The following is an 11,937-nucleotide window of genomic DNA, read 5'->3' as shown; positions in this document are numbered from 1 at the left end:
TGTACCCAAGAGAGAGAGAATTTAAATAGTAAAAGGAACACTTAATTAACCAAACTTAGTTACTATAAATGTATGAGTATATTATTCTTAACTCAACTTACATCCCAAAATTAATGAGAGGAATGGTGTATTTCTAGCAAGAGATGTTGGCAACGTGGAGCATAAAGATGGTAAGTCCTAATTGATGTAGGCACCTCATGCTTGTCATCCTAGTAACTCATCCAACAACACCACCTCATGTTTTCTCCCATCTTATCCTTGAGAAGCTTTAGGGAACTTGCATGGGCCACTACCAAAGTCCAATAGCAACATTGATCTCTAATATCCTTATGGGCAGCCACATGTAGTATAACAAATGAGAAATTGTAACTGTTACTAATTTTTATTCAACTAAAAACAATTCCAAGCTACCCAATATTATTTAGAAATTCTGTTTTTTTTTTAAGTTCATGAAAAATGGAAGCAGATTAGTTACAACAATTTATTCGCTATACCCTATATATATTGGTGCTCTATAACAGATAAACCCGAAAAGTTTGAATGTTTGTTGTCTGCGTTTTCCTAGTCGGGATTCAGTTTGAGCCATCTTCCCGTTTCCCGACCATTAACATCCTTTTGAATGTGCCAAGTGCCAACAAACCTCTCTTGGTTCGGGCAGTTTCGTTCCGGTGGCGGCTCGCGGGGCGTTTTGCCAGCACAAAACTAAAATGCAGTTATCACAAAAATTTCCAACAACGAGTAGCTGGCAATGACATTTGGTACGCAAGAGGAGAAAGAAAAAAATCCTTAGGAAGAATGGCTGGCAAATAGGACGCACAAAGAACAAAGAAAGTTATTTTTGGGATGAAGAGTACAAATGGGAGTGAAAGTGTTAATTGTTAAAGTTAACTAATGAAAATTGGAAAAGAAAATCAATGGAAGCTAATCATCTGTAGGGATTTATTTTGAGGGATAGGTTATAACTAAGGGGCCAAAATAGAATTAAACCATATTTAATAGGATCTTTTGTGAAAATTAGAAAGATGATACATTTACAAAAGTACCCTTAAAATTGTAAGAGTTTGTTTAGCGTGCCTCAAACCATTGACCTCTAAAGTGAAAGACAATACTTCTTAAAATTGTAAGAGTTACCTCCGGCTCGGAGGCTCCTACTCCTACTCCTACTCTTAATTTTGAGGACCTCACCGTTCTGAAACCTAAAAATTTAGGTTGTACTAGGACAACCTGGTAGTTGCCTATATTTTCATTGGTTTTCAATTAAATGTTCATGGATTTGTTCCAATAGGTTCATTGAGAAACCAAATTGAGTTCACCAAAGCATAACTATTTAGTTCGAAACCAATTCAACAAACACAATAGGGTTTGTATACCAGATGTTAGTATCTTCTTTTTCGAACTATCATGAGATCTTACGTTCGAACGAATCTTCATGTTGTACCCGCCAGATTTAGATTTAATTACATATACTTGTTCTACGTTTTGTCATGCCATAATGATGTAATGATCTTAAGAAAACAAATGAGAAGAAGATACTTGGTAAAAAGTCCACCGATACCGTCTCTTTCTATCTAATAATTAATAAAGGCACACTAATGTCACGAAAGAAAATAGTTGCGCTTTTCAACAATCGACTGACAGTGACGATGGCGACCCATACAAACAAATACTAAAACAGAGTAGGGGACCAAATAATTTAGCTTCTCCTCCCTTCCCACTATCCCATGTTTTATTTACTTTTTATGGTACTAGTTTCCTAAGAGGTATTACATGGAACACAGAGAAGAATTCTATTTGTCATCATCGTCCTTGTTGTTATGTTGTGATCCTTCTGTTCCTGATGATCTACGACCTGGTGAAGAAGATCCACGGAGTACCTTTAGTATCCTCTGGGTAGTTTCCTTTTCAGACATAACATTTCCTCCAATATCTCTTTGGTTCCTCGAGTAGGTTTCGAAGAATTCCTTGTTCTCTTTCTCTAGTTCTTTCCATACTATATTTCATAATATTTGTCATAAGATAAGTTTTTAATAAACACAAGAGAAACTAATGCAAGATATCGATTAATATAAGGTAACATCTAAGAGTGGGACTTGGTAATAGTTTGGATCATTCTTTTCTGTACCTGTTGAAGTAATGATTGATTTAATATTTGCATGCTTAGAGAGAGCTTCCATGCACTCTTCTTTAGTCATATCGAAGAGTAAACATTTCTCAATCAAGTGTTGCACCTATGAAAGAACAACAAAAACACAAATACGTAACATTTATACAAATTTAAGGATCAAATGAAATTATATATATGAACTTGGGTTTTGAGTTAAATTCAATTACCATGTGGATGTATGAAGCAGAAGATGAAGATGGTGAAGAAGAAGAGTCACCCATGATCCCTTTTTCTTCTTCTGATATCTCCTTATTATAGAACTAAAAAGTAGTACAGTAGTTGCTGAAAAAGAGAATGATCTGAACAAAGGATACAAGACCTTTAAGTTGGCTAGAGAGAGAGAGGTGTATCAATGTGTAAGAAAGCTTTGAGAAACAAATGAAAACAACTTATATTAGGCAATGGGAGGTTGTTTTTGTTTTGGTATTGGTTTTTCTGGGGTGGGGGATGATGAGGTGGGACCTATAGTCCCACGTGAGAGATAGATGATTATTGGTTGAGAAGGGATTACCAAGATTTGTAAACCTCTCTCTCTCTCTCTCTCTCTCTCTCTCTCTGTGTGGATTATAAAAATGAATCTACAGAGTAGCTCTGCAAAATTGCATCCTCTGCTCTCCTCTCATTCTTGATAAGCTTCTTCATTCCATCTCTGACTCAAACAACTAATATGCTCATATTGTAAACAAAAACTGGGAACAAATCAAGGCAAAGCCAAACCTTCTTTTGATAATGCATGTGATCAACCAGCACCAAGCCACCATCTAGATAATAAGACCTGAAAAAACTTGAACACAACAAATCTTCAAAGAATCACACACCAAAACACATAGACAATGACAATCAGAAAAGACCTCAAATATCTGCAAATTTAAAATAATGTGAAAATTGAAATCTGAAATATCAATAGTCAAGAATCCCAATGAAAAATGGACATAAAAATAATAAATAAAAATAAAATAAAGAGAAAAATCTAGATATTTAAAATAATTGAATCATATATAATGCCCTCCATAATTGAAGTTTGAACAAAGGCCCTCTCAAAATGCAAAATTTCTGCACACAGAACAAAATGGTTTGTTGTCTTGTTCTAAGAATGATAAAGAATAGTCTTTTCAAAAACTTCCGTTTATCAACAAAATCTCCATAAAGGACTGAGATAGAGATAGAGATAGAAAGATGAGAATTCCCCTTACCACAAAAACCAAAGGATGAGACAAACAATTTGGATTCCTCTGCTTACTTGTTCTAGATATTTTGCCATAAATTCTCAATCAAGATTCATAAACATACTTCTGCAATTAATTGTCGTGGATCGTAAATTTTACTACCCTATCCGAAGCCTGCAAGAAGCATAGGATAAATCAATAGTGATAGTGGTGTCGCGATTACATGCACCGAGGAAGTAACGTTTATGGGGCAAATTTTTACACAACAATAACCTTTAAATTTAAGACTATCTGTATTCATTAGTAATACTCTCTTTCGATACATCTCGACAAGTTTTCTAGTTTGAGAGGAATATGTACTCCTGCACCCCCCACATCAACTTCTTTACCGACTCCTCTTGGTCCAACACCTCATTTACCTTACCAGAAGATGATAGCAAGGCTTAGTTTTTCGTGAGGATGATCTCCTTAAAAAAAACCTCATACAAATAAAGTAACTCTAAATACTTTCAAGTCAACCATCAGAATTTGATGACACTAAAAGTTTTAACATGCCTTATTGCAACTTGGGGATATTTTCCCAAAACAGTTCAGTCCTTTGATCACATCAACTTGGTCCTCTTAATAAAGATGTAAACAATGAAAACTGGTTTGATTTGACTTTCACCTATATATGATTCCAAACAATTAGAAATTCAAGACAAAACTATTCTGAAAAGTCACTAAGGAACTGGACCCATGATTACAGTATGCATTGCATTATTTTCACCTTTCTGTTTTTGGCAATTCAACTATCGCCAATAATGCAACCAAATATGAAGAAAAATGAAAGATGAGTTAAAGTAATGACAGAGAAAGGAGAAAGAGCCTCCAACACTACAAGCTAAGAGCGAACTATGCTCCAATATATGTTTAAACTGCTAAATCACAAGAATTGAGAAAAGCATACCATACACGGGTGCTTCAAGAGAGACATGCTACACGTATTACTTTCAAGGTCACGTGAAAGCAGTAGTCGAACATGTGGAACACCTTTCCAACTCTCCCCTAGAGCAGGCTTTACGACACCTTTCTCTCCACCCACCATGTGGTTTGTCACCTAAGTCAATTTCACAACAGCATTAATACTGCTTATACAACCTAAACATAGTACTTACGCAGTAGTATAGCCCAGGTGCTGGTGATAAAAATATAATTCATGGTACATCTTCTAGAACTGATATGACATGGTCTGTTTAATTCTATGCTATAATGTTTTATACACCTCTGCTTGGAAAATAAAAAATTTAAGAAATAACTTGATTTACTTAACGTCTTAGTTGAACCTTTGATTACTTCAAAATACTTATGCTAAATGGTCCTTCTGGGCTTTAGCAATGTCTAATAATATACACTAGAATAGACAGCTGTTACAGCCCAAACCAAATCGATGTTCGTGTTTTCAAAAATAGGGGAGATATCACCTGAAAAGTTAAGAAGTTGCTTTATGGAAACTATCGTGATGGCACCAGCTTGAATATAAGGGAGGTCAAACTAGTTCAAGTGAAAAATTTACCAGCACAGAGAGACTATATTCATGTGCTAATTTCTTCAGAAGAAACGCTGCAGATATCATCAAAGAGTGTCCTGCATTTTTCAAACAGAGAAAGGACATAATGACTTTGATATATAGTTATACATAGTAACAGATTTTTTTGGTAACAGATTGTGGTCTTGTTACTCTAATGGTATTTGCAAGCATAGTTTTGACCAACCAATGGAGACGCATGACCAACCAATGGAGACGCATGATGGGCAAGGTACAACATTGGACACAGCATAGCATGTTAGCATCTTTCTGGGCTTAGAAAGTCTGTGTGGGATCTCAACAGAACCAATAAACCACCTTGAAGGAGGTTCTCCTATTCAGCTTCAATCTATTTGTATGTCGATTGTGTATTCTATAATATGATCCACTTGCTTCTTTAGCTTTCATTATTATGCATTGTATACCTTAATGATGTTAAACAGAAAAAATTATATAAATATTCCATAGCTAGGTAATACGGATTCAATTCAACAATATAGAAACTAAAGGTAGTTCAACCGTTCAACGTAAGTAACGAATTAGAAAAATGTCGTCCAAAAATAGATTGACAAAGTTTTAAGAGTATTGAAAGTCGCAATGGATTCATAACATGATAAGAAGATCTGAAAATCATCTTATTGTAGATAATGTATCGCCCTATCATGGACAGGTATAAAACTGCAGTACAAGTACAGGATTGTATACCCTGAGCACCACTGCCTCCAAGAATTGGGGTAATGAGGGATGAGATCGAGTCAATGATAAGCAGCCGCACCTTCCTATCTCCACTCATGACCTACACATAGGAGTTAATCAATACCATGGAACTGGTTTCAGGAACTACAAGATTATATAAGGATCCGACACCTGAGATCTTAATTTGAATTCAAGCTGATGCAATACATCCAACAACTCAAAGATGTCGAAAACGGAGTGGCAGTATACTTTCTTTAGTGTTCTTTCAAGGGTTTCAAATCTGACCTGCAAAACGAATGGTGGGATTGGAAGTAGATATGAAAATAGATATCAGGAAGAGAAGAAATAAAGAAATATAAAGATCATATCGATCGGTTGCAAAATCTACACAAGCTCACCCCAATTAGACGAGTTTGGAATATAATCTTCACAATTCATAAATTGATAAAAACGTAGTATTTACATTCTTGGATTCCTGCATCAAGTATGCTTATGTGTTTCTGAAAAGATAATTTTTATTGTTGCTTTGCAAGAAAAAGAGCAAAATGTTGTAATTTTATAGTAACAAGTAACTACCAACTGATTTAGTTTAACATTGTGACTTATTTATTTATCTGGCATTGAGAGCTACAATTATCTATTTAATGGAAATTTAATTTTGGCACTTTTAGTGTTAGCGGTTGTTGAATACCAAACACATAATTTAGGAGAAAAAAAACATTCCAGTACGAAATTCATATTCCTAGACAAAAATGATTGTGCTTGTTGGATTTGGTAATGCAATTCTACATACATATATGCATCTTTAGAAGTCAAACCAGATTAAAGAAAGAAGCTTGAGAACGGGCAATCATGTTGTATGATCAAAAAGAGAAGAACTAAAAGAGGAAAAGTAATAAGATATACCTGTTTCCGAGTATGGTCCAAGAGTTGATTGATAAAGCCCGAAACACGTTTGGGTGAAAAGGAGTTAGATGTATCTAAGAACATAACAGAACCCACATACTTGAATGCAACATTTGAAGCAGCTTGTTGGCAAATCTGTTGTGTTTATACAAATACAAATATAAATTTCATCTTTAAAAGACATGATTTGAGTACTACCCAAATTTCCAACTCAACCAATATGTGTAGTTACCTACTTGTGTTTTACCAGATGATGAAGTACCCACTAGTTCGGTTAATTGTCCCTCACGTAATCCACCTTGAAGTAGTACATCAATCCTAACCAAAAAACTCAAATACCTATAATATATAAAGCATTCCAAACGAATATCTAGTAATTGGTCAACTGTTTTTGCTTACCCTTGGCATCCTGTGGAGAGAACATGCTTATTCTGCCGAGCTTCATTCAACAGCTCCGCACCATTCAACCACGGCTGATGTTGACTGTCTATTATAGAGAGGATTTGAGTGATACCCTGTACCCAAAAAAGTGAAACAAATCATAAATACATTTAACCAGTTTGAGATAATAACATAAACTATAATCAAGATGGTGCATGAAAATTGACCTGCTTCAATTTGTCTAAACTAGAATGGCGTTCAGCAAGCGCAACTAATACATAGATATCATGGAGAAGGAAATCTTCAACTGCACAAATCAAAACCAAAACACTAAAGACCATCAATAGTTATTAGTAGGATCTTAGAAGAATAAGAAAATTAGGGTAATTAGTTTTCTTGAAACAAGAAAGATTAAAAGTAAAGGAATACCTGAGAAAATGCCGTTAGAAGAACAAAAGTGCCGGAAATTAGCGTCGATAATGGGAAAGTCGCGCTCAAGAGACTCGAGTGGTGGCATTTTTAGGGTTTTGATTCAGCTTGGAAGATGGATTAATGAGTTAACGTTCTATTTGGCGGGATGGATCATGATCTGAAAGTCCCGCGTATTTAAATGGATATTTTGACTCGGGGTAATTGGTCCCCGGGCCCCCGGCCAAGTTTTGCCCATAACTTGTGACAGGTTTATGACCAAAACCAACACAAAATTTGCCTATGATGTTTAAGTTTATGTTTTATAATCATTAAGTGATCATGAGTTACTAAAATCAGTTAAAAGGTTGTTAGAAACAATTAGCGATTGACACGTGACACAAAAGAGCGTACATTTGCGGCAAAAGTAGGTATTGTCGCATTGTTAGATGGATTCATCTATTTGTGATTGGAAAAGGACTGGTACAACAAGACCCTCAAACTCTTATATTGAAATCTCCCAAAATATATTTGGACCAACTATTGTAAAATTCAATTTCATACATATATATAGATAAATATTCCAGTTATAGGTATAATCTATAACAATATTTCCTTTTTTTTTTCAGTTCTGAATTTTCAAGCACATTTTTAACAATGTTGTAAGTCTCGTAGTTTTGGCAGTTATCAGTATTGTTCCTATTTTTGACACTTAAACTCAAACACAAGGTAAACGGGATTTTGTTTCTCGCGTGGCTCTGGGAGACCACCTAAAAGGGTTCAATACTTAGCCAAATAGTTCATGTTTTGGAAGTGCTTTGATACCATTTGTAGCGATTCAAACTTAAGTAATTATACATATCGCCTCCGCTTTTATTCCTTGACAAAAGAACTACGAGCTCACTCAAAATACCACGACATTTACTAATCTTGGAAGGACTTTGATTTCATCGATCCCTTGACCTCTAGGTCCTACCCAATGTCAAGAAGTTTTATCCACTCGACTAACCCAACATTATTTTTCAATCCCAACTGAACCAATCCAGTAGCAAAAGAGAACCCAAAATTATGAAAACTGCAGTCCATATATTTCAGCTGAGGAGAAGCCAAAATAGAAGAATGGAAGTACTTGGAAAAAATCGTGGTAAATTTTATTGCCATCTAAGACTTACCCTGGAAAGTGTCTAAGCAAATACTATATTATCATTCATCCACATTCTTAAACAAAATAGGTAACGAAAAAAAAAGTATCTCCTCTTAGTAATCCGAGTTTAAGAATGCACATAGGCATGCTCGGGCTTGTGAGTGAACTCGTAATCAAGATGAACAAAAGCCCGCTCGATCTCGGGTAAGCGTTCAAGCTTTCCCTGTAAGGACTCATCAATATCATGCGCCTGCAACAATGGCATCTCAGATGGCAAGACGATATCAACTTCAACAAAGTAATGAGAACCAAATGTATAAGCACGAACAGTGTCGATGTGCTTTATAGCCTTATGGTGATTCCAGCATAAGTATGTTAGCTTCTGAAGATACTCGGGTTCTGCAGTCCTACCAACGAGAGAGTTCACGTTTTCGAGTACTGTCATAGACCATGTCCGGATTGTGTACAACGACAACTGTGTCAGAAATTAAAATCGAGTTAATATATGCAGAAGATGAAATATCGTTTGATATGTACATATTATTAAACGACCACCTGATACTTTCCATTACTGGTTGCCTGTCCAAGAAATGGGAATTGAACCTTTGGGGTTCAGTTGGAAAAATCACTCCAACTCAATTATATCTACAACATGTTCTGATAAGCCTGGCATGTCCCTACACGACGGAATTAGATGGTCTAAGCGCCTCGGGCGATACAGGTGTTTGGTCGTCACTCGGGGGTGACGACAAGGTCGAGATTAGCGGCTGAGGAAGATTTGCCATTCTGTTGAGGTTGGTGAGCCGCCCAGAGGTGAGGTATGGTAATAGTATGCTTTCGATCTTCTGCTCTAATGCTATATAAGAATTGTTTAATTTTATGTGTTTCGAGAATGAGAGAGAGAAAGTGTGTGTATCACTTACAATAATAGCTCCAACCGGATCCATCCACTCATGAAAGTAATTTGCAAGGAGTGCACCTATTAGACCGATGATATTGGTGACGACATCAAAGAAATGATCTTGTGCATAAGCTTTGACAATGTCATTTGCGAAAGAACGACAGTAAATGAACAGGCAAAACTTCACCGTTGTTACAGATACCATAATACCAATCACCCAATATTGTTGCTCCTTGGTCAAGTTGAAACTATGCTGTGATAGTAAACCAGGACATAAATCATAACTTTAAAAGAGAGATAAAAGTAGAACGAGTAAGTTATATGCTTTTGACATATCTGAGATTTATCAATGACAAACAGTTCAAATTGTCCTTCCAAAAGGTTAGGTATCCACTTACATGAGTTATCAGTGTACGGATGGACTCCATGATTATTTGCAATCCTAGTGTTGCCATGACAGAGGCAAAAACAAGGATTCCCTACACATTGTTGAATCGAGAAGTGAAGTATAAATTATGACAGGTAGCAGAAAGATTAAACTATACAGAATAGCTTTCTCAACTTCGGGAACATTTTAAGTATTATTAGAAAATGCTTTGGAAGCATATCTTAAGTTGATTCCCAAAATGTGCTTTGAAAAGCAGTAGCTTATGAAAATAAAACTACCTTATTTTTATGACCTATCACTAATAATATTGAAAAGTAAAAGATTCAAAAGATACTATCAAGAAGAAGAGGTACTTCATCGGGTAGACAAATAATCCTGAATTCAGACCACTTGAACTTATCTTACCCTCAGACCACTTGAACTTCTTTCTCCGTGTAATAGAAACTACAAGACATTTCTAAACATTTGCTGTTTACTACAGAAAAAAAGCAAAAACTATGTCGCTTCGAAATAGATAATAAGGGAAGATAACTAACCAACGGTTGCATCCTCTTTTTTCCAATAGGATATCGATAAGGGTTTGGTGTTTTCATTGAGAATGCAGTGAACCACAAAATAAAACCAGATAATAGATCAAGAAGTGAATCAAGTGTGGATGCCATGATAGACAATGAACCACTCTGGACTGATGCAAACACTTTTCCACCAAAAAGAACCATGTTAGCAATGTTCGATATTCTGATAGCCAGGTTCTCACTCTTAGCCAACTTTTCGCTTTCTTCCTGAGAAGAAAAGAGAAATAATGTCAATTCACGGACTATTGAATGCACTATAAACTGGTCAAAGGGAAAAATGCTAATTTACTGATTATTGATCCCCCAATGAGAAGTTGAAAGCCATAAATTGCATACAGACCTTCGTCATTCCGGGACGAAAATCACCATCAGTTAAGGCATCCATTTCATTGAACCCATCCAACATTTCATCTTGCTGCTGGTAATATTCAGCCACCTCATCATTTGAACCTAAACCCGTAGAATTATATCAATTATGGCATCGTCATACAATATATCTCCAACAATTGACTTCATGTTACAAAACTCACAACTTCAGTAACTAAAACCTTATTATATGACTAAATAGAATCTCTCTGATGACTTTCAAACAAATTTCATGGTTTCTTTACTTTCTGAAAGGTCTCACCAGTGTCTCCAGACGGAAGGATCGTGTGACCTTATAGAAATTATTATTATGGTCTAATCAAGAGATAGGCACCCCTCTTCATACCAGCCACACTGCTCGTGATTTAGGCGCCACCCGAATCCAAAACAAGCCAATTCTACATGGTACAAGGACTTTTTTCGGCACGAGTGTTCCCTAAGACAACTCTAGGTTTACCTATGCGCCAACTCCACCCAAATAGCCTAGACGACATGTAAGACAACGTGCTAGTTCGCTGCCCATAAATTCTTTCTAAGCAATGTGCATGAGTATTCAGGCTTACAAGTTACATCACAAACAGAGGAATTTTTGTGGGTTTTCATTCATAATTGCCCTATGATGCCATTCAAGTCAATTAGTTGATTTCTCTCTTACAAACTTACCCAAAGCTAAACTTTTTATTCTGGAGTAAATGACTACTTGATAGCAATAGAAAACCCTAAGAAAGAACAAGTTGATGAAACTAATTAATAATAATCAAAGACATGAAAATAACTAAAGAAAATTTATTACTATATTGTAAAAGTGAGAGTGAATAAAGATACCGACCTAAACAACAAATATATTTTTTAACTCCATGAGGAGTCCTTTCACTGTACTCTGATCGTTGAACTCCGGCGAAATTCAACTTCCATGATCGTTCATCACTGTCAGATTCAGGTAAGAGACGTGCTTCAGATTCGTTGGCTACACCACCGGAAGTTACAGGATCAACCATTGTTGCTCGTAGCCACGAACAACTTGATGAGGGTAAAATGAGGAAGAAGAAAGAAAAACAGATTTTTAACCTTCCGTTTTCAGGAATTTGGAGACACTGGAGTATATTTATAGGTTTCCTGTGATATTTGGACTGTGACTTTTTTTTTTATAAGGTAGAGCCCACGTACAAAGTACTCCGTATCGTATCATATAATAATATGCACTTTTCTCTGGAACCTAGTCGCTCTTTAGGAGATATTTAGTCGAGATCTAGTCTCTTTGTGTTGTCTTCTTCA

The 11,937-nt window shown here is 35.9% G+C and overlaps 3 protein-coding genes across 4 annotated transcripts; all 3 read right to left on the bottom strand.

The window, feature by feature from the left end:
* Window positions 1-1,533: 1,533 nt before the first annotated feature.
* LOC147565680 (uncharacterized) lies at window positions 1,534-2,460 on the bottom strand. The gene is made up of 3 exons (XM_086652181.1): window positions 2,332-2,460; window positions 2,123-2,228; window positions 1,534-1,990 (listed from the first exon to the last, which is right to left on the bottom strand). Exons 1-3 carry the CDS (start codon window positions 2,383-2,385, stop codon window positions 1,788-1,790), a joined length of 363 nt encoding a protein of 120 aa, XP_086508307.1. The 5' UTR covers window positions 2,386-2,460; the 3' UTR covers window positions 1,534-1,787.
* A 681-nt stretch (window positions 2,461-3,141) lies between these two features.
* Window positions 3,142-7,521, bottom strand: RAD51D (DNA repair RAD51-like protein). Of its 2 annotated transcripts, XM_086652179.1 has the most exons (10): window positions 7,310-7,521; window positions 7,108-7,187; window positions 6,899-7,014; window positions 6,736-6,817; window positions 6,500-6,634; window positions 5,765-5,878; window positions 5,603-5,693; window positions 4,886-4,956; window positions 4,280-4,429; window positions 3,142-3,504 (listed from the first exon to the last, which is right to left on the bottom strand). In XM_086652179.1, exons 1-10 carry the CDS (start codon window positions 7,395-7,397, stop codon window positions 3,463-3,465), a joined length of 969 nt encoding a protein of 322 aa, XP_086508305.1. In that variant the 5' UTR covers window positions 7,398-7,521; the 3' UTR covers window positions 3,142-3,462. The 2 variants fall into 2 exon arrangements, with proteins under 2 accessions (XP_086508305.1, XP_086508306.1); XM_086652180.1 differs by lacking the exon at window positions 5,765-5,878 and having other exon boundaries at window positions 3,377-3,504.
* Window positions 7,522-8,417: 896 nt separating this feature from the next.
* Window positions 8,418-11,829, bottom strand: LOC147565678 (metal tolerance protein 11-like). Its single transcript, XM_086652178.1, has 6 exons — window positions 11,492-11,829; window positions 10,637-10,746; window positions 10,258-10,503; window positions 9,732-9,812; window positions 9,356-9,586; window positions 8,418-8,907 (listed from the first exon to the last, which is right to left on the bottom strand). Exons 1-6 carry the CDS (start codon window positions 11,658-11,660, stop codon window positions 8,560-8,562), a joined length of 1,185 nt encoding a protein of 394 aa, XP_086508304.1. The 5' UTR covers window positions 11,661-11,829; the 3' UTR covers window positions 8,418-8,559.
* Between the last annotated feature and the right edge of the window lie 108 nt (window positions 11,830-11,937).

The sequence above is a fragment of the Eschscholzia californica genome, unplaced genomic scaffold (genome assembly GCF_041429995.1).
Source record: "Eschscholzia californica isolate CP2 unplaced genomic scaffold, dmEscCali1.0.p SCAF_1, whole genome shotgun sequence".
In the NCBI taxonomy this organism is placed as follows: domain Eukaryota; kingdom Viridiplantae; phylum Streptophyta; class Magnoliopsida; order Ranunculales; family Papaveraceae; genus Eschscholzia; species Eschscholzia californica.
This window is presented reverse-complemented; position numbering and strand designations above follow the sequence as displayed.

What these genes read in the sequence shown, in the direction of transcription:
- LOC147565680 (XM_086652181.1), bottom strand. Translation starts at nt 2,385, where the DNA reads ATGGGTGACTCTTCTTCTTCACCATCTTCATCTTCTGCTTCATACATC. An exon ending in CTGCTTCATACATCCACATG is followed by an intron (nt 2,229 to 2,331) that starts GTAATTGAATTT and finishes GTTCTTTCATAG; the next exon opens with GTGCAACACTTGATTGAGAA. An exon ending in ATCAATCATTACTTCAACAG is followed by an intron (nt 1,991 to 2,122) that starts GTACAGAAAAGA and finishes TATGAAATATAG; the next exon opens with TATGGAAAGAACTAGAGAAA.
- RAD51D (XM_086652179.1), bottom strand. Translation starts at nt 7,397, where the DNA reads ATGCCACCACTCGAGTCTCTTGAGCGCGACTTTCCCATTATCGACGCT. An exon ending in AATATAGTCTCTCTGTGCTG is followed by an intron (nt 4,430 to 4,885) that starts GTAAATTTTTCA and finishes AAATTGACTTAG; the next exon opens with GTGACAAACCACATGGTGGG. An exon ending in TCTTGAAGCACCCGTGTATG is followed by an intron (nt 3,505 to 4,279) that starts GTATGCTTTTCT and finishes TGCTTCTTGCAG; the next exon opens with GCTTCGGATAGGGTAGTAAA.
- LOC147565678 (XM_086652178.1), bottom strand. Translation starts at nt 11,660, where the DNA reads ATGGTTGATCCTGTAACTTCCGGTGGTGTAGCCAACGAATCTGAAGCA. An exon ending in TCCGTACACTGATAACTCAT is followed by an intron (nt 9,587 to 9,731) that starts GTAAGTGGATAC and finishes TTACTATCACAG; the next exon opens with CATAGTTTCAACTTGACCAA. An exon ending in ATCCGGTTGGAGCTATTATT is followed by an intron (nt 8,908 to 9,355) that starts GTAAGTGATACA and finishes TTTCTGACACAG; the next exon opens with TTGTCGTTGTACACAATCCG.